Genomic DNA, 24154 nt, shown 5'->3' with positions numbered 1-24154 from the left:
CAGGAAACCACAGATCAGATAAAGCTGCAACCGTCCACCGACTGTACTGCCGCTCATGCACACAACACATGTCCAGCCTCCAGTCAAGAACAAGCATATCGAAATGAAGGACGGAAATAGCTTCTCCAACGGCGTTCGGCACACAGTCATCCCCTTACACGCAGCCGCACTAAGGCACAATTGGATTTATCTGGCGTAAAAAGTAGCATGTAGTGCAGTCAAATTGAAACTCTTGGTTTAAAGTGAATTATCCGGCGCTCCCCGAGACCGCTGCTGTGTTTGTGAAGTTATGAGGCGCGGGCGTGTAGCAATGTGTTCAGTTTTTTGCAAATGATGGTGACACTGCATCTTTCCGCGTAAAGGCGTGTGTCTATTTGCTCATGGAGACGGCGGGGAAGCTTGAGAAATAATGATTTAAAACTCTGACGAGAGACAACACAAGGGGGATGTGAACAACTGGAATTGTAAATGAAAGAGTTTAAAATACCATTTTCCATGACAAATTTAAGAATTTCCCAAGACACTAACACACATTTAATGTCATTGTATTGCAGTTGATATAGTGTTTATTTATGACAGTATGTGCTTTTACAGACAGTCTTTTGCATGGGTTTTTAATCAAATAATATTGGTCTCTTTACCGAGCCAAAAAGGACGGTAATGTGGATGCTTTCTTTTGTTCAAAAGCTCAATCAAATCACATCCAAATAGTGATGCATTGCTGGGTTTAATTCAGATGGGGCATTCCGGTTTTAATGATGGTCGAATAAAATGGGACAATGGTCTTAGTTATAAGTAGGGCTGGGCAATATAATTCTATTCTTCCTCATATTGATCAATAACCATCATTTTTCAACAGGAATGCTATGAACATAAACATGTAATTTATCAAGCAAAAAAAGTAAAATGTCAAGTGTGACCTGCTCCAAACCACATGCTTTTACTGACAAAAGACTGTGGACCTCTCAAAATGCAAAAAAAATAAATAGAGAATCTGGATTTGATTAAAATTCAACTAATTGCCAAGCCACAGTTATAAAGTCCACTTATGTCAGACTAAATTTCCAGCAACTTTGCTCACTTCCTGTGGAACAAAACACAGAGACTTTAATTAGAATAATTATATGCTTTTTAATGATTTCAAAGCACTGGTCAAGGACTACCCGCAGTGCCAATGCACTTGTTTTATATCATTTTATCTCATAGTGTACGTGTAAATGTGTTTTTAAGTATTTGCTAATTTTATTGGTGTTTTACTTGGATATCCAGTGTTTGCTGTTATTTTGTGTTGTGTTTTAACAGGGGACCCATGAAAAAAGATACATTTTCTCATTGGGTTTTCCCTGTATAAATAAATAATATAAAACTTTACAAACGATCAACATATGGCTTAAAATTTTTGGTCATGGAGTCATTTCACATAACACTTCTTCCTCTGAAATACCTGATTATTTGCATCAATTACGAGACAATTGAATCCACTCCATCTTTAGATTTCCCCCCCTCATCCCCTGCTGCTCGTTCCATACACTGTTGCTTATCATGGCAGAGGAGACAATAGGGCCCCTGATAGGTGTCCTGCTCGGTGCCTGATAACATGGTCTCCTTCCACTGCGGCTGTCAGGGTCTGATAGATGGAGCTGCTGGCGTCACACAACACGCGAGGCTTTCAGGTACATTCAGGAAATCTGTGCTAACAGGTGGGATGTAGCTGCATGACGTCAATGTGTTGTATGAAGGTGATATTGTCTACAAGATAACATCAAGATGGAAGTTATGCAAAGCTAAAAAAATCAATATTATAACTCAAAATGTCGAGAACAAGATGTTGATTAGAAATAACTTGCAGTGTAATGTTTGTGCAATACTTTAACCCAAACCCATGTTATAGAATCATTTGAACACATTTTACTGCTTTTGTGGTTAACAAAAGGCTATAATCTGCATTTTGGTCAATATTGGTCACCATGGTGTCCTATTAAATGCACCTCCCTATCCTGTTCAATGGAACCCGCTCCCTGTCCATGTGAAAGCGACCAACAATGTCTCTTCATTTAAGACCAGGCTTAAAATGTTCCTCGTTGAAATAGCTTATGGTCAGGCCAGTTTGGAACAGCATAGTTGCCCTTGTAACAGCAATGCTGAGGGAAGTGTGTCAGCTTCCAACTACTTTTCATATACGCAATATTTCATATCTTAGTTCACCTGTTGCCGGTTCATTGCTGATCACGTTTTTCAACTTCTTCAGACACTGCAGATGCTGCTCCAGTGGACCTTAGATGCCCCATCTCATGGCCCTGACCTGTAGACCATGATACTGCTCAACTGCCTGGAGGAATACTCTCTACTCTAGATGAACGGCTCTTCATCTGCCTAGATGTCCCGTCTCCTTCACTGTGGTTCAGCCCGAGATTTTTACTTTTTCCCACAGGGTTTTTGTAGTTTTTCCTCTCCGAGAAGGAGGGTCTAAAGACAGGGGCTGCTGGTATATTTATCCATTTGCTAGATTCCTGTAAGATAAGATAAGATATTCCTTTATTGTCCCACATGGGGAAATTTCATTGGTGCAACGCAGGTAGATACAGAGGTAGATACAGAAGAACAGATCACTTATAGGAAGTCTGAAAAACACTTTCAGTAGAAGATCTCCTATAAATAAATAAAAAACTCCCATAGACAAATAAATAAATACATAAATACCATTGCATGTGATCATGACAGTAATTGCACATGAATATGTGTCACGACAGCACATAGATTGCACATGAATTTCACAGTAATTGCACATGAATTGCACATGAATTCCAACAGCAATTGCACATATGACAGAATTGCACATCAGTATTAGGTTAGGTCAGTATTGCGAGTGTTCAGTACTAACAGTGTTTGTTATAAAGTCTGACAGCAGCAGGAAGGAAAGACCTACGGAACCTTTCCTTCACACATCGAGGGTGGATCAGTCTCTCACTGAAGCTGCTCTCCAGAGCGGAGAGAGTGTCCTGCAGGGGGTGACACTCATGGTCCAGCATAGATGTGAATCTAGCCAGAACCCTCCTGTCCCCCACCTCCTGCACCGAGTCCAGAGCACAGCCCAGGACGGAGCTGGACTTCTTGATGACTCTCTCCAGCCTCTTCCTCTCCCTCTCTGTGATGCTGCTGCTCCAGCAGGCCACACCATACAGGAGGGCTGATGCCACCACAGAGTCGTAGAAGGTCTTCAGGAGTGGCTCTGCCACTCCAAAAGACCTGAGTCTCCTCAGGAGGTAGAGCCGACTCTGGCTCTTCCTGTACAGTGCGTCTGTGTTATGAGTCCAGTCCAGTTTGTGGTTCAGATGAACACCCAGGTACTTGTATGAGTCCACTCTCTCAATGTCCCGTCCCTGGATGTTCACTGGTGAGGGGGCAGTGGGGTGGCGTCTGCGGAAATCCACCACCATCTCCTTGGTCTTCCCCGCGTTGATGAGGAGGTGGTTCCGCTGACACCAGTCCACAAAGTCCTGCGCCAGTCCTCTGTACTCCGCGTCATCGTCGTCCGTGATGAGTCCGATGATGGCAGAGTCGTCAGAGAACTTCTGCAGGACACAGCTGTCCGTGTCATGTCTGAAGTCTGCAGTGTAAAGGGTGAAGAGAAAGGGCGCGAGGACAGTGCCCTGGGGCGCCCCCACACTGCAGGTCCGAGTGTCAGACACACAGTTCCGGGCTCTCACAAACTGGGGTCGGTCTGTGAGGTAGTCCAGGATCCACTCTGCCAGGTCATACTCCACACCAGCCGTCTCCAGCTTGTCCCTCAGGAGCAGCGGCTGGATGGTGTTGAAGGCGCTGGAAAGATCGAAGAACAGAATCCTCACAGAGCTGCCAGGCTTTTCCAGGTGAGAGAGAGAGCGGTGCAGCAGGGAGATGACGGCGTCCTCCACTCCGATGCCAGACCGATATGCAAACTGCAGCGGGTCCATGGCTGAGCTCACGGTGGAGCGGAGGTGGTCCAGGACTAGCCGCTCCAGTGTCTTCATCAGGTGGGACGTGAGAGCCACTGGCCTGAAGCTGTTGAGGTCTTTGGGGCGCGGTGTCTTAGGCACAGGTACCAGACAGGAGGTCTTCCAGACCTGTGGTACCACCCTCAGCTTCAGGCTCATGTTGAAGACATGCTCCATAACTCCACACAGTTCATCTGCGCAGGACTTAAGGAGCCTGGGGCTGATGCCATCAGGTCCTGCTGCCTTCCTCACTTTAATCCTCTTCAGCTCACTCCTCACCTGTGCTGCTGTGACAGTCAGTGGTTGGCAGGGGGACCATGTGCTGGGGGGATGGGTGAGGCCAGGCGAAGTGGGGAGCTGATGGTCCGGGGCAGATAAGCGAAGAGGAACAGATGCAGAGCATTGTCCAGCTGTGGAAGAGGGAGCATGCAGCTGTGCAGGGGGAGGGGCGGGTGACCGATCAAACCTCAAGAAGTGAGCATTTAAATCATTCACCCACTGTAGACCCCCCTCTGTCTGGGCAGGGGGGATTTTGAAGCCCGAGATGGTTTTCAGGCTCCTCCACACTCCCTGAATGTTCTTCTGCTGCAGCTGCTCCTCCATCCTCCTCTTGTAGCCGGCCTCAGCCTGCCTGATCTTCCTCCTCAGCTCCTTCTGCACAGCTCCTTCTGCACAGTCCTCAGTCCTCAGCAGAGCCTTCAGTTCACGGTTAATCCATGGCTTGTTGTTTGGAAAACACCGCACCGTCCGGGAGGGAACAATGTTCTCAAAACAGAAGTTGATGTAGTCCGTGATGCAGTCTGTGATGGTGTTGATGTCCTCCCCATGTGGGTCATAAAGCTCAGTCCAGACAGTGGTGCTGAAGCAGTCCCTCAGAGCCTCCTCGCTCTCAGCAGACCGAACCTCACCTCACGGGACACCACAGGCTGCCTGCGCACGATGGGTTCATACACAGGCCTCAGATGTACAAGGTTGTGGTCCGAGCTGCCCAGGGGAGGGAGGGGGGAAGAAGAATAAGCCTCCTTGGTGTTGGCAAAAAACAAGTCCAATGTTCTATTCTCTGGTGGGGCAGGTAACATACTGGGTGTATGTTGGTAGAACAGAAGAGGGAGAAGCGTGGTTAAAGTCACCAGAGATGAGGAAGAGAGCCTGTGGATGCTGTGTTTGCAGCCTACAAGTGCAGGAGAGCAGTGCTTCACAAGCATTTTCAGCATTGGCAGACGGGGCCACATCAAAATCACATGTAGAACTCACAGGGAAGATAATATGGCCTCATGCCAATAGCCAATAGTTCAATATCCTTGTTACATAGCTGCTCCCTCACTGTGCAGTGTTCGGGTTTGGACCAGCTCGTGATCACATACACCGCCAGACCTCCACCTCCTTTCTTCCCGGATTCTCTCGTTCTGTCCGCCCGCAGCAGATGAAAATTGTCCAAACCTACAATAGAGTCTGGCATTTCTGCTGTTAACCAGGTCTCTGTGAAAATCAAGACGCTGCTGTCCCTATAAATCCTCTGGGACCGCATGAGGCTCGCTATTTCCGTCATTTTATTTTGAAGGGACCTCACGTTACCCATGACTACGGCGGGAACCGACTTCCTGTTTGTCCCTCTCTTCTCTCGGAGTTTACGTCCAGCCCGTCTGCCTCGTTGCGTTTTCCTTAGGATGTCCGCCGGGATAACGTGACGATCTCCGGGTAAGACGACTGTTCTCCGCAGTTTCATGAGTTCCTCCTTTGTGTAAACGCGGTACGGCGCCGGGCGGGGGGCGGGGCCGGAGCCGGGGCCGTACCGCGTTTACACAAAGGAGGAACTCATGAAACTGCGGAGAACAGTCGTCTGTGAACATTACATGTACATTTATATATATCCTAATAGAGGACCACAACATTTTATGTTTTTAATGAATTATTTTGAAAGAAATGTACTGAATCACACCATTGTATAACAACATGTCAAAATGCACTATATTAACAAGGAAATGTAAGTATAGTTCATTATTTTTGACACATTGCCGGCACGCACAGCGGTTAGCATTCTCACTTCACAGCCAGATTGATCCGCACGCGGCTGCAGGTGAGCGGTAGGTGGGTTTTTATGATTGATACGTAGCAGGACTAATCGGCAGTCCACGCCACGAGGAAATAAGACTCAGATTTATGCTAAAAAAATCGTCCATTCAACCTTTAAGGCTCATAGTAGCAGCAACAAGCTTTAGGTTTAGCATGCGTTGTGTGTTAAATCACCGATAGTGAGCGGCCATTAGCTTTGATACCAGACCAGGCTGTTGTCCAGTGTGGTTAAAGCCTCCATTATTAATTAGCTCCTAGAGTCGAACAGAATCTAATTATCCTTGATTCACTGGGAACACCTGTGTATAGCTACATGAATAATCTTAATGCATTTTACATAATTAAATTTAAGGTTGTAACTAATGTACCCATCCCAGGCTAGATAATTTAATACTAAATGAGAGTAATAGCCCAATACGGAGCATAGGAGGCCTTTGTGTGTCGTGAAGCCTGTCTCAATACAAAAATTACTATTTTGCACAAAGCCGTATCCCGTCGACTCTAATAATTAATCAAACCATACAAACTGTGCATGAACAAGAGATAGTCCAGTGCCTATGAGAGCGGAGAGAGAGGGGCGAGCGAGCGAGGAGTGAGGAAATAAAGACGTAGAAAAAGGGGGAAAAGATGGAGAGAAGGAGCTTTGCGCAACCATCAATCACCGTCCTGGGTTCAAGTTTATTTGGCGTCATTTTTCTTGGAAATACAAAGCACATCGAAGAGGAGAGAGAAGAGCTGAGGGAAGAAAAGAAGAGAGGAGACGAAGAGAAGACATGAGAAGAGAAAAGAGAAGAGGACCCAAGAAAAAAAGAGCAATAATAAGGGAAAGACTACCTCACAGTGAATCCAAGGGTGGGGAGAGGGCAATGAGTTAAACATGAGAATAATTTTCATTGCTCACGACATTAAGCCCAAAGACGGCATATTAGAGACATATTTTGAATCTGGAAGGTCCATAGTGTTGTCACAATACTCAAATTAAAATGTATTTTGATACAAGGAAAAGATTTGGAAACACAGATGGTGTATGTAGATTTTTTATAATAAATTTCATAAACTTGACCTGCCTGTGCCCCCAAACATGTTCAAATTGAGGAAAATGTTAACTTTTGTTGATGTTTTCATGATGTGTTTTGGTTGAAAATACATTTATCCAATCAGAAAGCAGAATTAGCTTCACATATTCCGTTGCCAGTTCCTAAACTAAATCCATCAAAAAACCTAAAGCCTACTACCTAAAGCACAGAACCTGCACCAATCGTGAATCAGTGCTAGTGCAGACTCTGCAGCTCAGAGCGCCTGGAAGTCTGGAGGAGAAGGAGCTGCACAAGAGCCATGACCAGTCCATAAACTGAGAAGGAGAAGAACTTGTATGTGTCCTCCACCTGCAGGTTAAAGCACTGGCAACACTGGCAACACAGGCTCAGTGGTTATTGTGGTTCCTTTTTTAAACTACCGGTAGCAAATTCACAGGATCTGATCCATCCAATAACTATTCAGGAACATTCATGCATTCAGTAGAGACATGCTCAAATAATACCAGTTTTTAATAACAATTATCTGTTTTTTGCTTTGTTTTTTACATTTTTACTTTGGCTCACAGTAAATTAATCTGAAAAGTCTATCAGGTTCACTTCCATCTAAAGTCAGTAAGTTCTGTTCTGATTTAATGTCTTCCATCTAAATAAGTCATAATCAAAGAAGTGTGACATTAAAGTGTATTTTGCTTCTAATTTTACAGACCATATTTATCCATGACTTATCGAAGCTGTGAAAATTCCACACATGGCTCATTCACTCAAGTGTGAACTGCTCTGTAGTATGGTCGATATTTTAGTGAATGTAGATGAATATAATGTACTACATTTTCAAAACTGTTTGGTCGTGTACGTGCACGTGGTCGACCATATGGTCATGCGAGCTGTACAGGAACAATATAGGGGTATAGGCGTATTATTTGCATTGTTATTTTTACATTTCCAAGTCTATAAAAAGACGCATATACAGTATGTCAGTACTGTAGTAGTTCTTTCATTTCATATCTCATGTAAATTTTATATTCAAGCATTCAAGGAAAAAATGTTAATTCAATATTCTCTGTACAACGTTTCTTAAACACATGCAATAAAATGTACTTTTCAGCCACTCTCTGCTTTACATTAGTCCATGCATAATCAATTAATCTGTGAAACAAATAATGCAAACAGATTTATCTAACTGCCAGGTTTCACTTTGCCATTAAGCATTAATACTGATTTTGATACATTATCTAGTTTAACTTGCTCTTGAACTGGGACAGTTGCAGCATCTGTCCCATGGATCTCCCTGTCGTGTTTGCTGCTTGTGAAAGCATGTCGAGGCATCGGACACGCCAGACACGGACCGGGTCAGGAGTCACAGTAGTTTTCTATGGAGTAGCAGAACAGGTTTAGTAAAGCCCTCGTTCAGGGCGGCATAATTTGATTGGTGGGGCGCGAGGCGCTAATTCAATGGTAGGGGAAACACTGATATTTGAGTATTGTGACGAATGGTATAAACGTCTCCTTGAATAAAAGTGCTCTGCTTCCACATATTGACCTAACAGAAATGCATTGGGAGTATATTCCCAGTCTCTTGCCCTATGCTTGCGTCTCCCCTGCTTCATCTCCTCCCTCTGCTGCCACGCTCTCTCCTTCTCTCAGTATCAGGTACAAGACCGTTGGATTAGGCTCCTTTAAGAGCGGATTAGCTGTGTCAGAGCCGTTTGAGGTAAATTGTAGCGAGGAGACGATCTGCCCTCACCACCACACCAGCGACACCACCTCTTTTCTCCTCGATGAAAACCAAAAACACAGTCAAGATTCACCACATAATCCCCCACAGAGCCACGTACCCCACCTTCCCTGTTCGGTGCGCCCCGTCAAGTCTGTGCCTGCTAATGCCAGATCGTGCACCCATTTGGATATTCAGTCGGCTTCCTCGTTCTCTCAGCCCACACAAAAAAGTGATACGAGTGATACTGTGAGGTAAGATTTTAAGAGTGGTTGGGCTACTAAAAAGTAGTATTATGTCTACACCAACATTTCAAACTCAACTTTGATATTAAGGAAGAGGGTTGATTTGGACACGACAATGATAATACAAAATTAACAATAGACTGTAATGAATAAGAAGACATTCTTTATGTTAGCATGTTGTCTTCTTAAACTGTTCATGAAAGGTCAGATTTTGTCCTGTTTATGTGATTTCTTTTAATATTGATACTTGTTCAAATGAGTAACTAGACATCTTAAACTAGTATCAATTTGTATCTGACTTTCAATACCTTTGAGAAGTTTGGAGGATATAATGTTGAAGAATGAATAATACTTGAATAATAAGATTTTATATATCTGCATAAATTCCATATCTGGTTTGTGCGGTAACTTATTTGTGTGTTTGTTCTAGCACATTTTAATGCCAAATTCCCATTCTCAAAATAATTTTTATCTGGGCTTGGGACTGGCACATTGATCACAGATTGGTAAATGCATGTCACGATCAAGGTAAAACACCCCTTTACCAACTTAGTCCATTTTAAAAAGAAAAAGGTCCCAAGTCTCAAAGTTTAGTCCTGGATTTTGTCCGAGCAGCTGCCCTCCCAACATCCCTTCGATTCATAAACCACCAAGTTCAACCAATTGAGAAAAAAATCAAACAACGATAAAACGTGAACAAACTGTTTACTTGTGACACAATTCCCTCACAGTGCGTCTTATCATTGTGCATCATTTATAGACCCTATGTTGTACCTGCTGGAGTGTGCGTGGGACAATAGTGCTCTGTGTTTCGTGCCAACATTTTTGTGCGTATTGCAGCATCTGACGGAACAGATGGGAGGGACAGGGTGCATTTTAGGGACAAGGGCGGTCTGTGTCGTCCCTTCTTTTTATTTGTCTGTTTCTTGGCTTTGCCGCCATATTTTGAGCTATCAAAACAAACAAGGTAATTAGCGAGTTGGGACAAATGGGACATTATTCCTCCAAATCAAATGACTGACCTCTCTTTTTCACTCTCTCTCTCTCTCTCCTCAACATGTCCAGAAATGGTAGTGTGTTTAGTCCAGGCTTGAATCCAATTTGTAAAACATTGAAAGTGTGCTGGTGGTAGCTGCAATCTGGGGCTGAAAATGACGCCATATTTAGCACTAAACATGAGAACAACATGCTTGGAACATTTGGGTTTGTGAAATGAGTGGTTGAAATGACATATTAGATAATGAAATACACTTATTAGCAACAAGACCCTCGTTTTCCAGGTTTTCTTGCACTATATTTTGTTGTAATTGATTCGCAAACCTGTATAGAATTTGCCTATAACTCAAATTTATAATGCCTTTTAAACATGATAAAATATACTACAAAAAGGGATAATTCAGCTCAGACATTAGGTTTTCCATGTACAAACTTCCAACTCAGAATCCCTACTTGTAAATGCAGAGGACTTTTCAGAATCCCGAGTTGGGTTCAAGTTAAAAAATCCAACATGAGTGTGCCTGCAAATACTGATAGTACTTATGTTATGTTCCTTTTAGTTGCTTGCTACTGTCCACAATAACAATAAATACATTGTTATGGTCGGTTATGCTAATGTCACTTAGCAAAATAATCCCTCTCAAACATTTATTTATAACTTATATATCTAGTAACAATGTCCTGATTAATAACTGTACTTAACTGGATCTGCATTTTGGCTGTATTGAGCACTTTAATAGTTTTTATTACTTGTATGAGTCATTATTTTTGCTCATTGTTTTTCCAACTGGACAGCTAGAACATAGAAACTGTAAAAATGTCACTCCAAGATCCAACCTCAGAGGAAAACTGGAACGCAGAATAAATGCTGTAAAACCCTCGCACATATTTACATTCTTTATTTATGCCTTGCGATTGGCTATTTACAGCTACTGCTTAAGCATATTTATCCATAATATAATCTGTAACCCGTTGCGCCACACTAAAAACTTCAGCCTTACCCCTCGCCTGCCTGCTGCCATTGATTTGAGCTGCAAGGTGCTATGGGTAATGGTTTCTATGACAACCGGCAACTGAGCAAGGCAACCAGAAGAAGAGCGCGTGCGAGTGAGTGTGAGAGAGGTAGAGACCAACCAAGCATGGCCCGGCGTTTGTGTGCTAGGTGCTGGCGTGGTGACAGCGGTCTGTTTAGTATGCATCACCCTGCCTTTAGCCCGCAGACCGAGCCCCCGTCTCCCGTCCGCCGCAGAAACGCTCGCAGATTTGGCCCCGGTGCGCTGCCTTGTACATATGCAGGCGTCGCGCACGGAGACAGAGGAGACACTGTGTGCGTGAAGATGACTCGCACCGTCACAACTGGATCATGACACGGACAGACCTGAGGGGGCAGCGGTGTGCGTTCGGACCGCCGTCAGACCGGGATGAATATGAAAGTATGGCAGTGACACTTTTGATTTTGGTCAGTCGTTGTTTAGAGTGGTGGCATGCTCAACGTCTGTTCCATTTCACATAAATAAAAAGTCAATAAACCGGTTGATTTATGTGAAATTCAAATTGTTATAGCATGGCATATAGGCTACATTTAGGAAGTATTTTAGCTTCAAGCTCCGAGATCTACTGTCCATAAATCATCGCCTGACTTGTTCTGAGCATTTCTGCCTTCAAATCACGTTCATTACAACTGCATGCTACATTAGCATGTCAAGGCAAGGTTTATTTCCACATGGTAATTCCCTTTGCCGCCAGTAGATGGAGTTCTAACACAAATCCTGATGAGGTGACTCTCACAAATATAAAATAATGTACACTTTCAGTGGATACATTTTAAGTTATGACATATGATATGCAAAAGCAAAGCAACTCAAGAGTGTGATTAAAGGCCAATGCCAAAGCAAATATTTGCATAATATGTGTTCTTTAATTAACAGTATTTACATTTCCAGGAACAGTGCCAAATATAAAGTAGGCTCAGTGGGGCTCTAAGGGTTTTTAGATCTCTTGGCCTATGCTAATAATGATATATGCATAAAACAAAACTAAATGTGTGTTGCTACAAAGAGTCATGAATCACATATGAAGCTATTTACCAATTGACCAAAATAAGAAATAATTCATTATTAATATCCATATGATTCTCCAAATGCCAAATATTGCAAGCCACATTGTCATGGCAACATCATAAGAATCACCCCCAAAAAAGCAGGTCTTGAAGGTCCCTTCCCAGCCCGTGCTTGCTTACACTCTAGGCGTGTCCAATGGGCGGAGATGGTTTTGGAGCAGAGCAAACATGTTGTGCTTGTGCTGTAGCCGTCTTTTGTTATAGTTTATGGGGCGCAGTGATGGTAGTGGGGGGGCTCTTGGGACGCTACTCTGAAACATTTTCCCTCCCGCTGCTGGCAATGCTGCTCAAATCCAAACACAAACCCAACATCGCTCACATATTTGCCTAATTCGATTGCTTCAGCTAACTGTGTAAGTAATTGGCTTTCACTCCAAAGACTGTATATATTTTACAAAGCCAGATCAGATCCATGTGTTCTTTGCAGGCACATGGATAAACTATATAGGCTGAGGTACACGGCACACAACACAAAATATTGATCGGCAGCAGCGGAGTGGAGCTCTTACTAACAGCTTCCTCCGAGCACCAAGAGGCAGAGTAGTTAAGGAGGCAAGAAACAAGAGGAAGGGGAAGTGGAGAGGGAGAGCAGAGACGTTACCCTCGTGTTGGTCTTTATAAATGTATTCCTATAGCTGTAGGCTGTTGGTGGCCATATTAGGAAGGTCAAAAGATTGGGGTACTTCAATGAGTGAATCGGAAAGTGTAAATAGGTTGTTACTTGGTGAATAAAGTGTTAAACAAAAAGCAAAGCAGGACAAATGGTTTTCGAGGTCAAATTCAAGGACATTCAATGTTTCCTTTCAAGCAACAGTAGTAAATTCCATGTTATGCAATACAATACATACACTGACATTGTAGAATCAGTGAAGCTTATCAAATGCAAGGTTATGCATCTGAACCCAAAGACATGGCTTAATACTCATTTGTTGTTCTTTGTATGTTGTTTGATTTCTATGTTTAATGTAGTACTCAAAATATCTGCACATAGATCACTACCAAGCCATGTGCAATCTGTTGGTAGATATCCACGAATTACCCTTCAAGACCCTTCAAAATCTGTTGACCAACCAAATAAATGTAAGTCTACGACCTCAAAATAAAATAAAATATGGCTATTTTATCATTTTTCGGAAAGCCTACTTTTTGTGTTTGGGGGTCACGAGTGCCCATGGTTGAAAACCACTGCATTTCAGTCATTACTTTATTGTAGATGCTAAACACATTGCTTTATTGTGCAAACAGCAAATGCAAATACATGTACGTTGAGGCCAGTCTGATTTGAGATAAAAAGCTGCATCAGGGAGGGCATCTGATGTAAAATCTTAACCAGACGTAGGAGCACAAATCCGATACGTACACGGCAAGAGCTGCAAGTGTTCTGATTGGCCGCTGTGTGCATCGAGGGAGGTGTGGGCACTTCTGGGTAGATTTGATGGAAAAGCATAAATCTAAACTAAATAAGAAAGAAGCGCAGCACTGACTGAGGAGAAAGTTTGCATTGCAACACTTAACTTTTCTGCTCTGCGTCTAAAACCACCATTAGACTATTTGTAATTAAATAGGCATATCATTAATTGTGAAAAATAACTACCGATAGATAGGCCTATTATAATACTTGATTATAATATATATTATGATATAAAAATGGCAGAAATGGCGTGAAGGACCTTGGTTTGTGGATTTTTTTCAAACTAGACCCTGGTGAAAGTTTATTAGTGACCCCTGTTCTACATAGCCACTCAAATAGAGGTGGGCAATATCGAAATTTAGATAATATTGTGAATGTTGTTTTGAGGACATACCATATTTATAGCTACAAAAAGAGCAGATTAAATTATTTCAACTTTAAAATAAGAGTACATGGTGATATTTCTGCAGATTGATTTTACAGACCTTTCAATTTTGTCTGATAATGAAACCTCAACTAAAGACATGGTTTAACTAATATCGTCTGATATTTGTCCATCAATATCAGATACTGCAGAAGAATATCGAGATGTATTCATTTCTCTCAATATGCCCACCATTCAAGCCGTTATAATGATCAAACATCTCCAAGTCAAACAACAGAGCAGACCCCAAGCAACCCTCTCTTTCCTCTCCAACATTTCTCCACCTCCCACTTCCCCCATGTCCCTTCCCTCCACCCTCCTCCCTCCTCCCTCCTCCCTACTCCCTCCTCCCTCCTCCCTCCTCCCTCGACACACACATGCGTCGGATCGCGCTCTACAGGATCAGCTCAAGCCCCGACACGTGTGCCACAAACTGAGTGAAATGGAAGAGTGAGCAGTGAACGGTGGAGGTGGGGTTCGCTACACCACAGCTCCATCTGAAATCTAGAGGCAGAGGTAATATCTCCTGCTCCTCGGGTGGGAAGAGTCAAGAGGGGATGGACCGAAATTACTTGGTCTGGAGCTGCCCACGTCCCCAGTTAGGCATTTTTTTTCTTGACTTTTTAAAAATGCTAGAGACTGGAAATTTGAACATAATTAAATAGTCTTTTCCATCCTTTTTAAAAAAAATATTTTTTGGACATTTCTGGGCATTCAGCATCGCATTAGAGCATTAGATTGATTCCAAATTCTGAGAGTTTTCTGAATGTCTCTCCTAAACTCATCACTCCACCATATTTTCATGTGTCCTGCAATAAAACCTATTGACAAATAAAAAATATACATTTGTTTGCATCATAGTGAGGTTCTTTATTATCAAATTTGTTTTATTGTCACTGGATTGGGATGCACACATTTAAAAACAGATTAACCTCATACAATTTTAATCAGGACATTTTGGAGTGAAAGAACCCGACTTTACTCATAATATAATTTCTAAAAAGACACATTTGGGATTTTGGCTTAATGGAAGAAAAGAAAAAAAAAACTGGCCCTGGCTTGAAATTATTCCATGATTTCTGCCTCCTGTTTAGGGTGTTATTATTCAGAGGTTAAGAGCGGGTTAGTGGTGTCCTTAGAGTCATCTTTGCAGAGGTCATAGTTCTCGGTAATAAAAGGATGTAGGTGTAATGAACAGCGTATCATAATGTGTTGGACCTGGAGAAGTGCAGGGGCGGAGCTTTAGAGATCCAGCGTCCGTGTGGCAGATACTCCGTTTGTGAAAGTGGGTCTGTGTCGTGACTCAGAGCCCGTGTCACGCTGCTCTCCACAACCTCCCCAGCTTTTGTGGTCATTCACGCCACAAACAGAAGACCAACGATGACGTAACAATATTCAAACTGAAAAAAAGGCTTAAAAGGCTTAAAAAAATGTCGATTGTAAATTAGTTGATTGTGTGGATTTGTTAGGGTTTAGAAAAAAGTACAATTGGAAGAACACAAACTGCCACTTAGAGTAGACTACTTTAAGAGTGGAATAGATATACATATTTCTTTTAAATTAAATACAACAATGAATACAAATTTAACAAAGCATATTATTCCAATTAAGGCCCATCATTACACTTGATTTTGAAGAACTAAACCATTCATGAGCGGTCATAAATCAATGGTGTTATTGTCTTTCAAGCCTAAATGCACCGATCACGCCTGTTCAGTTCGATATAGATAATTTGAATATACAGTAATACAGTAAGTATCTACACATATATGCAGTGCAGAGACTGAAAATAGCATTTATTTTGACATTGATTCAATAATTGGTTCATTAATGTACAGCCTCAGTCAGGCCATCAGCTCTATGGATAACCAGGAACCGATACCTGATCTGACAATATCGATATTTATAAATCACAAAGTCTACAACATCTGGAGTATAGTATATACAGCCCTTTTCACACACATTTCCAAACTTGAGCACACAACACTTTACACTCCATTATTCCTTACAGTTCAGCTTCACATCCAAAACCTGCTGCGCTAATTCATCAGGCCGAAGCCCTCCACCTGCCAATCTCCTTTCGTCCAATCATCCATCAGACAGCTCCAGAGACCCTCCCACTGCGCTCTCCCTCACTCTCGCACACAAACCCATGCAAATCACCCGACATCCATTGGACACACACGCATACACACGCATGCACGTGCACCGAGCTCCCCCGCTTTCTGCCTCCATCGAGACATACAGCGCTGTGGAGACAGTAGCCGCGACAACCGGCATAAATTAGCGTCTTGGTGATATGCAAAGTGAGGGAGCAACAATTAAAGCTTGACTAACGAGCTTTTGAGGAGTGGGGCTGAAGTTTCCTTGAGCAGCTGCTAACTGGATTAGCCTACACAGAAAACACAGGGCGAGACAAGGAGGTGCACTGTAAAACCAAACAAGTGACGTCCTATACACTGCTTTATCATCATAATACGTTTGAAATCCTAAAGATAATCACAGCTAGGATGCAATTGCTTCTTTTCATATTTCTGTCCTGACAGCAGACCAGTGTTTCTCAAACAGTGGTACGTGGGACCCTCTGCATGTTGAGTATATGTTTAATTTAAGGACTGATGTATACATTTTTGGATAAATCCTTAATTAGAACAACTTTATCCAATGGTTTAGTCTCATTTTAGACCAGGTATGTCCTTATAAATTTCTGGTTCAGGTCTGGTGGTACTCGGAAAGCCAAATATTACCTCAAGTGGCACTTGGTATTAGCATCGTCACAATAACTCGGATTCGATACTAAGAAATAGAGGTTGATTTTGATACTACAATGATAATGTGATAACATCATTACCACAAAATAATAGACCATCTTTATGTTACCATGTAGTCTTATATTACTATATTAAAGCACAAGGTCATTCTAAAACTATTTCAGTATCAATACTAGGTCAAGTAATAACAAATATTGTTGTCTAATACGCAGTTGTTGTTGTTGTTGTTGTTGTTTTGATGATTAAGAGATAATATTTTACAATTGTATTTAATATCTTGACAATTCTATTTGGATTTGAGAGAAAGCTTTTGCATTATTGCCAGTTTCTTGGTGTTGGATAGAAGCTTTCCCCTGGTTCCCCGCTCATATTCTCTTCAGTAAATGTTTCTCATTAAGAAGGAGAATTTGACACCAATAATAGTTTTATACTTTTGAGTTTTACAGTGTCTCCTGAGGGAGGCAGGCAGAATGGAGTGGCGATGTTTTGAGCTCCACCTGTGAGACGAGACACACACCAAGCCAAAGACATCAACAAAGAAAACACAGAACACACACAAAGCAAAACAGAAGTCTGAATATGCAGCAATTAAATCATGTGATTGTTGCATTGAAACTGCAAATGCAAACAATTAACCTTAATGGAAATATTTTCAACAGCGCCACTGAAAAATAATGATAAACATGCAGCCTTCATGGGTCAAATGTACATGTAAACACATAGAAAACATACATGTCATAGTAGATCATCTTCATACGGGGTAAAAATAATCAGCTTCTGTACAATAAGTATAGCAATGCACGATATTCCAACCAACTAAGGCCACTGCTTTTCACAGTATGAAGAATGGGTCTAATACAGATGATTACTTTCTTGAGTGACTGAATATTTATTATTATAGATGGACCAATGTACCAGTTGGCCAATATATATCTGCACTTTTTCCTTATACCGGCCTGAAACCGGTATCGGCACAAACCGATATTTGGTTTGAGCCAACCAGTCGCCTATAATGACGCTTGATTTGAACACTTACAAAGAAAGTAAAGCACAAAATGTGACTACACTGCGCTCTTATCCAGTATAAAGTATAACATGTTTGTGGATGAGTTTGTAGTAAATCCAAACTATATCGTTTGCTGGAAAAAAAATCTAAATTGGCACTACATATCGCAAAAAATGTGTTATTGCCAATCAGTTTTTTTAATTGAATCTACACAATCTGCATTGACCTTGAAAAAAACCATATTGGTCAGACTCTATTATAATTTTAGGAGTTACTTATTGCCATTAAATCGTCAATCTATTGTATCTTATTGTATCATATTGTATCTTATTTATGTTATTATTTATCTTATTTATCTTATTTGTCTTATCTGTTTTATTTGTTTTATTTGTTTTATTTGTTTTATTTGTTTTATTTGTTTTATTTATTTTATTTATTTTATTAATTTCATGTGTTATAGTAGAAGCAAAGAAATACCTCCCAGTATTTTAGACTATGGCAGAAAAAACACAGTAATAGGGGAAACAATCCATACCTAGGCATAATCGGCTTACTACATTTTGAACCAGAAGTCTGATTTGGACAGGTTCCCATTTGTTCCTCTCCCATATGGTGTCAATACTTTAAAGGTACTTCACCTTGACTGTTTGTGGGACTTGGCTGTGTTTTATCATTCGCACCTACGTTTAGTGCACAGATGGTTTTGCCTGCTTGTTGTAATATTTTCTTGAAAACTAATAATGATGTTGCTGTTGCCAAATCACCCACAAAAAAATCCAATATAATATAATGACCCACCTACTAAGTTCTCTCCGGAGTTTGAAGCTCTGTTTAAATGTACTCTGAGGGATGTGGCAGTCCATAAAGATATAATCACACATGCGCTACCAGAAACAGATCATAGTCCAAAAATAATGCCCAAATCCCACAGTGCAGTCGTGTGGGACAACAACGGGCTGACAACCATCTACATCTTTACCCTCCTCTGGGACAAGCCTTCACAAGCTTTCCATTGTGACATCACCAGTTACAAAAGTCCACAGCCTAATGGACTCACCGTGACTACCAGTGAGCGTAATGCGTCGTCTATACAGCAAATACTGTAAAGATTCATAATAACCACACCTTAATTTGCCTTAATAAAGCATGAACAAAAACTTAATTCATAATGAAAAAACTGTTTATTAAGCATGATTCAGAGTAACTACTACATTTGTGTAAGTTATGTTGTTACTAAGCCTGAATCATTCTTAACAAACTGTTTGTTCACTATGAATTAAGTCTTTGTTCATGCTTTACTAAGGCATGGAGTGTAGTCAAGTGTTACCATAAAGTTTTATACAGAAAAGACGTGTTCATTTTACTTTTCTATATCGTAATAAGTCTTTGAGGCTAAAGCATATATAAGACATCATTTTTAGATGGTTTTCACTGATTCCACACTACATGCATCTGATCCTTTTGCCACCACTCGAGTCTGCGGAGCTCTGACGAGTTTATGAAATACAAGTCCTCCTTTAAGACCAAATAGCAAAAAAACAAAGCGCAGATAACTCATGCGCTTCATGAGATTGATTTTAAAGTCGCACAAAAAGGCTTTAACAGGATTTTAAAGGTAGTTTAGCATTAAAGAGTTACGTGATCATGTCCATTGACGCTGTGGCGCAGACCTGCGCAGCACATACGTAGATGTGGAACTGCAGTCATTCAATATCATGGCTGCACAATTGCTGCCGAGATGGCGGTGCGGCAGAGCGCAGCAGTGCACTGGAATCAGCGCGAACGTTCACCTTTGCACTTTCACCACATCAAAACTGGGACTAAAACCGGAATGAAATCTGGACTACACCAGGAAGCCACTACAACAGCAGGACTAAAGCGCTACATTTGGACACAAACTGTCCGAAAACTAGGACCAAGAAAAGGACAAGAGTGTGTTCACGTTTGGTCCTGATTTGGTCCAGGTTTGAGCCCAGTTTATTCCCTTCATAGACTTGGTTTGCCCCTGTTCTTGTCCTGATTTTGTGCTGGTCTAGTCCAGGTTTAGTCTCAGTATAATCCCAATTTTGATGTGGTGTGTGCAAGTAAATAAAAGTGAGGGCTGAGCAAGAAAGGCCAGTGGGGTTAAAACCTTTGCTAACTCATTGTGTGAATACTGGGTTGTGACACTAGAGGGTAAAGATAAGTCTACAATGGAGTCAAGATCTTGCTGAAAATTTAGCTCCACCTCCAAAAGCTTGAAATATCTCTATAGCAATTGAGCAAAACACAGAATATTTGTAAAATTGTATCGTTTTGTATTTTTGGAGGTGAATCCATGGGTTTCCATCAGATTGAAGACATTGTTCCATGTTTTCAAATGTTACTGGTTTATTGTTGCAGAGCCATGAAGAATAATCAGAATGTTTGCGCCTTCCTTATTTGAAACTAGCTATGCACGAACGTGCCAAACCATGCAAAAACAAGGCAATTTATTCAATGTTTGGGCTATAACCTTTCAAATAGACATTTTTTTGGTAAACTGTGTGCTATTTATAGAGACATTGCTTGCTTTTCTGACCAAATGCGGATGGCCGTCATTAGAAACTTCAGTCTTCTGGACAGTATTGTTACAGAGTACGATTTTACTCTTTATACACCGTGTTCCGAGACCTCACTACAAATAAACATCGCCAGAAGAGTGTTTTGCATTTCAGACATTCCTCTCTGTATTGCTCACTTGTTCCACACTTTTCCCGGTCCTCGACTTTTTAATATTCTCCATCCTCACTCCACAATAAATCTTGTTCTGCATTTCTCCTTTAAGTCGCCTTTTTCGTCTCCTCCTCCCACCGGAAAAAAAAAAGCCTCTTCAATACTCGTGTGCTCACTCAAATAATTCACTCTCTCCCCTCACTCCGCCCCTTCCCTAAACATACATGTGTGCAGTCCTCCAGGCAGCAGCCACAAAGGCCCCATATTAATAAATCTGCCGCTTTATTGGTGCTGAGTGTCTTTGGCAGAGAAAAGGATCCAGGGAGGGAGACTGAGAGGGGGAGGGCGGGAGGAGGTGGTGACTGACTGTGGCCGTATCATAAACAACAGAAAGGCAGGATGACCTCGAGCGCCGAGCAATATTAATAGGAAAACTGAGACTGTTCAATTACAATTAACAAATGATTATATGGTTTTGTGCAGAGATTTGATTAGTATTGTAAATGTGCTCGGGTCAATATGTTTTAATCAAACAATAGAATACAATACAAGGGGCTCTACACACTCAAGGACTTACTTGGAATTATTTTGTTTCCTTGTAAAATGCTTAAATAAATTGTAAGAGGCAATTCATTGGAAAATGTGGGTGTAAATGTCCGATTGGATTATTGTTTGACTAGATGTCTGGTTTGAAACACATGTACGCTGCTTGCTAACATGCTTTTGTATAGTGGCTTTGTGTTGAAGGTCCACCCTTCGGTCCTTAACATCCTCCGTGTGGTGCATTATTACTCCACCTGACACCTGGCCGGAGCAGTGGAGTGTGGAGAGGGCTGGAGCAGGACCAGGGCTCAGAAACAAACTGCCCGCGGTGGGCTGCAGTAATGACAGCAGCTCGCTGGGCTTAGTGCTCCAATCTCAGCCATCAGTCAGCTGTGACAGATTGGGGATATGAGCTAAGGAGCCGTTTAGCTTTGGTGTTTGCTGTGTGTGCGCACATGTGTGTGTGTCCGGGAGGAGGGCCATCACTGCTGCTAGTGTTGCAGAGGCATCAATACACTCTCGACAGGCCATTTTCCTATGCCTATTACCAGCCACAGCTTGTTGCTGGGGCAACTACCGCCATTTTACCTTCTCTAGCAGCGCCTCGGGAAGATTTTATAAAGCAGCAATCCATGTCTGGAAATATTAGATTTCAATCACTGGGATTTTATATCAGTCTAAAGCGTCACCGTAATACTCACTGTAGACCACATCTCCAGGACTGACAAACACCAACTACATAAGGTACAGGCGCGAGGAGACTGATGCGTTTTTGACACATTGACAGTGCTTTTGGTGTTATAGAGGGTTCGACAGGACAATGTGTAGAATAATCCAGGCCTTACCTGTCCGTGTGGCTGCATCCCACTGTACGGCATGTTCTGGTTCAGCACCTTCTGCTTGATCAGCATCATCCTCTTCTGCTCCTCGCTCAGGTGAGCCGTTTGTCCTGGGATTGGCCCTTGTGTCTGTCCTGGCCCCGCCCCCTGCCCCCCACCTCCCCCTCCCATATAAGGGGGCATCATAGGGTTTTTGACTTGGCTGTTGCCCCCCATAGGAGGGGTCATCCTTTGGCCTAAGTGGTCGACTCCGCTGCCGCTGAAATGGCTGAGCGGTTTGGTGTTGTTGTAGGACAACATGGCAGCGGTCTGCTGCTGCTGTTTGGTCAGGGCGTTCTGGTTCATGCTGTTCATGCCCATGTGGTTGTGAGGGAGGTAGTTGTTCATGGGAGCTTTGGGCCCATTGTTGGGGGCCATCCCTGCATTAAAGGCTTGCGGTGGGTACATCATGGGGCTGTTGGGCTTGTCCTGGTTAAAGGGACCAGAGTTATAAGGACTGGTGGGAGCCCCTGCAGGAGACCAGTTGGCCGCCTGCTGTTGCTGCTGTTTCTGCTGCAGCAGCTTGGCTCTCTGCGCCGCCATGGCTTTGAGCTGCTCCGCTGGGGACAGTTCAGGAGTGACTGGTCCCACAGCCTGACCACCAAGAGGGACCCCCGCCCCAGGCCCCGTCCCCGCCGAGCTCACCCCAGGGCCTGGGTTCATCATGTACCCATTCCCCGGACGAGACCCGGCCTGAGTCTGAGCTTGCGTTGGGGTCTGAGGTGATCGGGCTACACAGTTATGCAGCGGAGAGCCTGATGCCATGGCAACGGCCGGAGACTGCTGCAGAGGCTGCTGAGGAGGTGTCCCATTGGCCGTGGTGGCAAACTGAGGACCCGAAGACGATGGTCGAACCTGTTGAGGACCAAACATAAGAGCAATGAAACCAAATGAGTTTGATTGAGTCAAAATGTACTGTAACAGGCTGAGGGCTGGATACTGTATGGGTTAAGTTAATAAATACAACTTGATGTTGTGATATTACCACTATATATGTGTATGTGTAGGTAATATTTATGTTGGAATTTCCCCATTGTGGGACAAATAAAGGTTATCTGATCTTACTTGAACATCTGTTCCTGATGTGAATCAGAATGTACCCCTCTCTGTGGGCTCCCTGTCCCAGTCAAAATATATATTTATTTTTAAATAGTTAACAGTCTGAATTTCATAATTCTGAAAATCATTGATATTCAATATTTATAATGGTGTGAATGACACATTTGTCATGCTGACCTCCTCTTGGTCAAAAGCTGAGGTTAAACACAAGCTAAAGGAAATTGTGACCTTGGTGGCACTGACCTGTGGAGAGCCCATGGGGACCTGCGGGCCGCTCTGAGGTGGAGGAGGAAGAGGCGCTGCAGACCCCGTCCCGCTCACTGTGCTCTGGGTCCCCGTCTCCTGTGGCCCCGGCGTCTGATTATTGGCCGGCCGTCCAAACTCTGGCTCTTTCTTTTCCGCAAAGTCCTCGTTGAAGAGGTCATGCATGTCGTCCTCGGGCACCGTGTTAGCCAGCTCGTCGATCAGCTCCTGCCACTCCTGATCGTTGAGGTTAATGTCCGAAAAGAGCTTGTTCTGATTGGACAATGATTGTGGGTCTGAAGCCTCCATCCCACCTGCGTCGTCTAGTGGCTCCTGTTTTAAGTCTTTGAGGAGGCCAAAACTGTCCTCCAAGTCTAAAGACCCATTCAGCTTCATGTCTGGAAGATGGCTACCACCGTTTTTGCCCAACTCCTCGGACGTCCTGCCAACATGATTCCCGTTCGTAGTGCTATTTCCTGTGGAAGTGTTAGGCCCGCTGAGCAGGGGCTTAATGTCCATTTGGTGATGTAAAGGTGAAATGGGAGGAACATTGCTGTTGCTGTTGGGCAGTCCCGTTAGAGATTCCAGACCAGAGCCCTCCTTCCGTACCCGTTTTGTGGTGGGCGAGTAGCTGCCTCCTTCACAGATGCCGTTTTGGTCCCCATTTAGGGGCGAGCGCGCATTGTCCAGTTTCCTCTTCACCGTCTCTTGCAGCTGTGAAAGAAAGGCAAAGAAAATTATTAGAAATGTATAGCCTTACAAGCTTTTCATTTATTTTAAAACATCTGTGATTCAATACATAGATATTTGAAAAATATACAATGGAACATTTCAGGCAATGCAATAACATCATAGACGAGGTAATTATTAAGTATAATCAATGCATTTATTTATTTATTTGTAATGTATATAAATACTTGTGTGTTGTGTTTATTCCTGGTGCCAAATATTCTCATGCAAGATGCAA

The 24154-nt window shown here is 42.7% G+C and overlaps 1 protein-coding gene across 1 annotated transcript in view; it reads right to left on the bottom strand.

The window, feature by feature from the left end:
* The window catches only part of maml3 (mastermind-like transcriptional coactivator 3), a 149156-nt gene that overhangs the window by 63125 nt on the left and 61877 nt on the right, over window positions 1-24154 (bottom strand). The window contains exons 2-3 of the mRNA XM_072463770.1: window positions 23188-23901; window positions 21853-22740 (exon numbers count right to left, since the gene is read on the bottom strand). Coding sequence (XP_072319871.1) covers window positions 21853-22740; window positions 23188-23901 — 1602 coding nt within the window. The remainder of the gene's footprint in view (window positions 1-21852; window positions 22741-23187; window positions 23902-24154) is intronic.

The sequence above is a fragment of the Eucyclogobius newberryi genome, unplaced genomic scaffold (assembly GCF_026437365.1).
Source record: "Eucyclogobius newberryi isolate DKJ021-1_F unplaced genomic scaffold, fEucNew1.0.hap1 SCAF_4, whole genome shotgun sequence".
NCBI lineage: Eukaryota > Metazoa > Chordata > Actinopteri > Gobiiformes > Gobiidae > Eucyclogobius > Eucyclogobius newberryi.
This window is presented reverse-complemented; position numbering and strand designations above follow the sequence as displayed.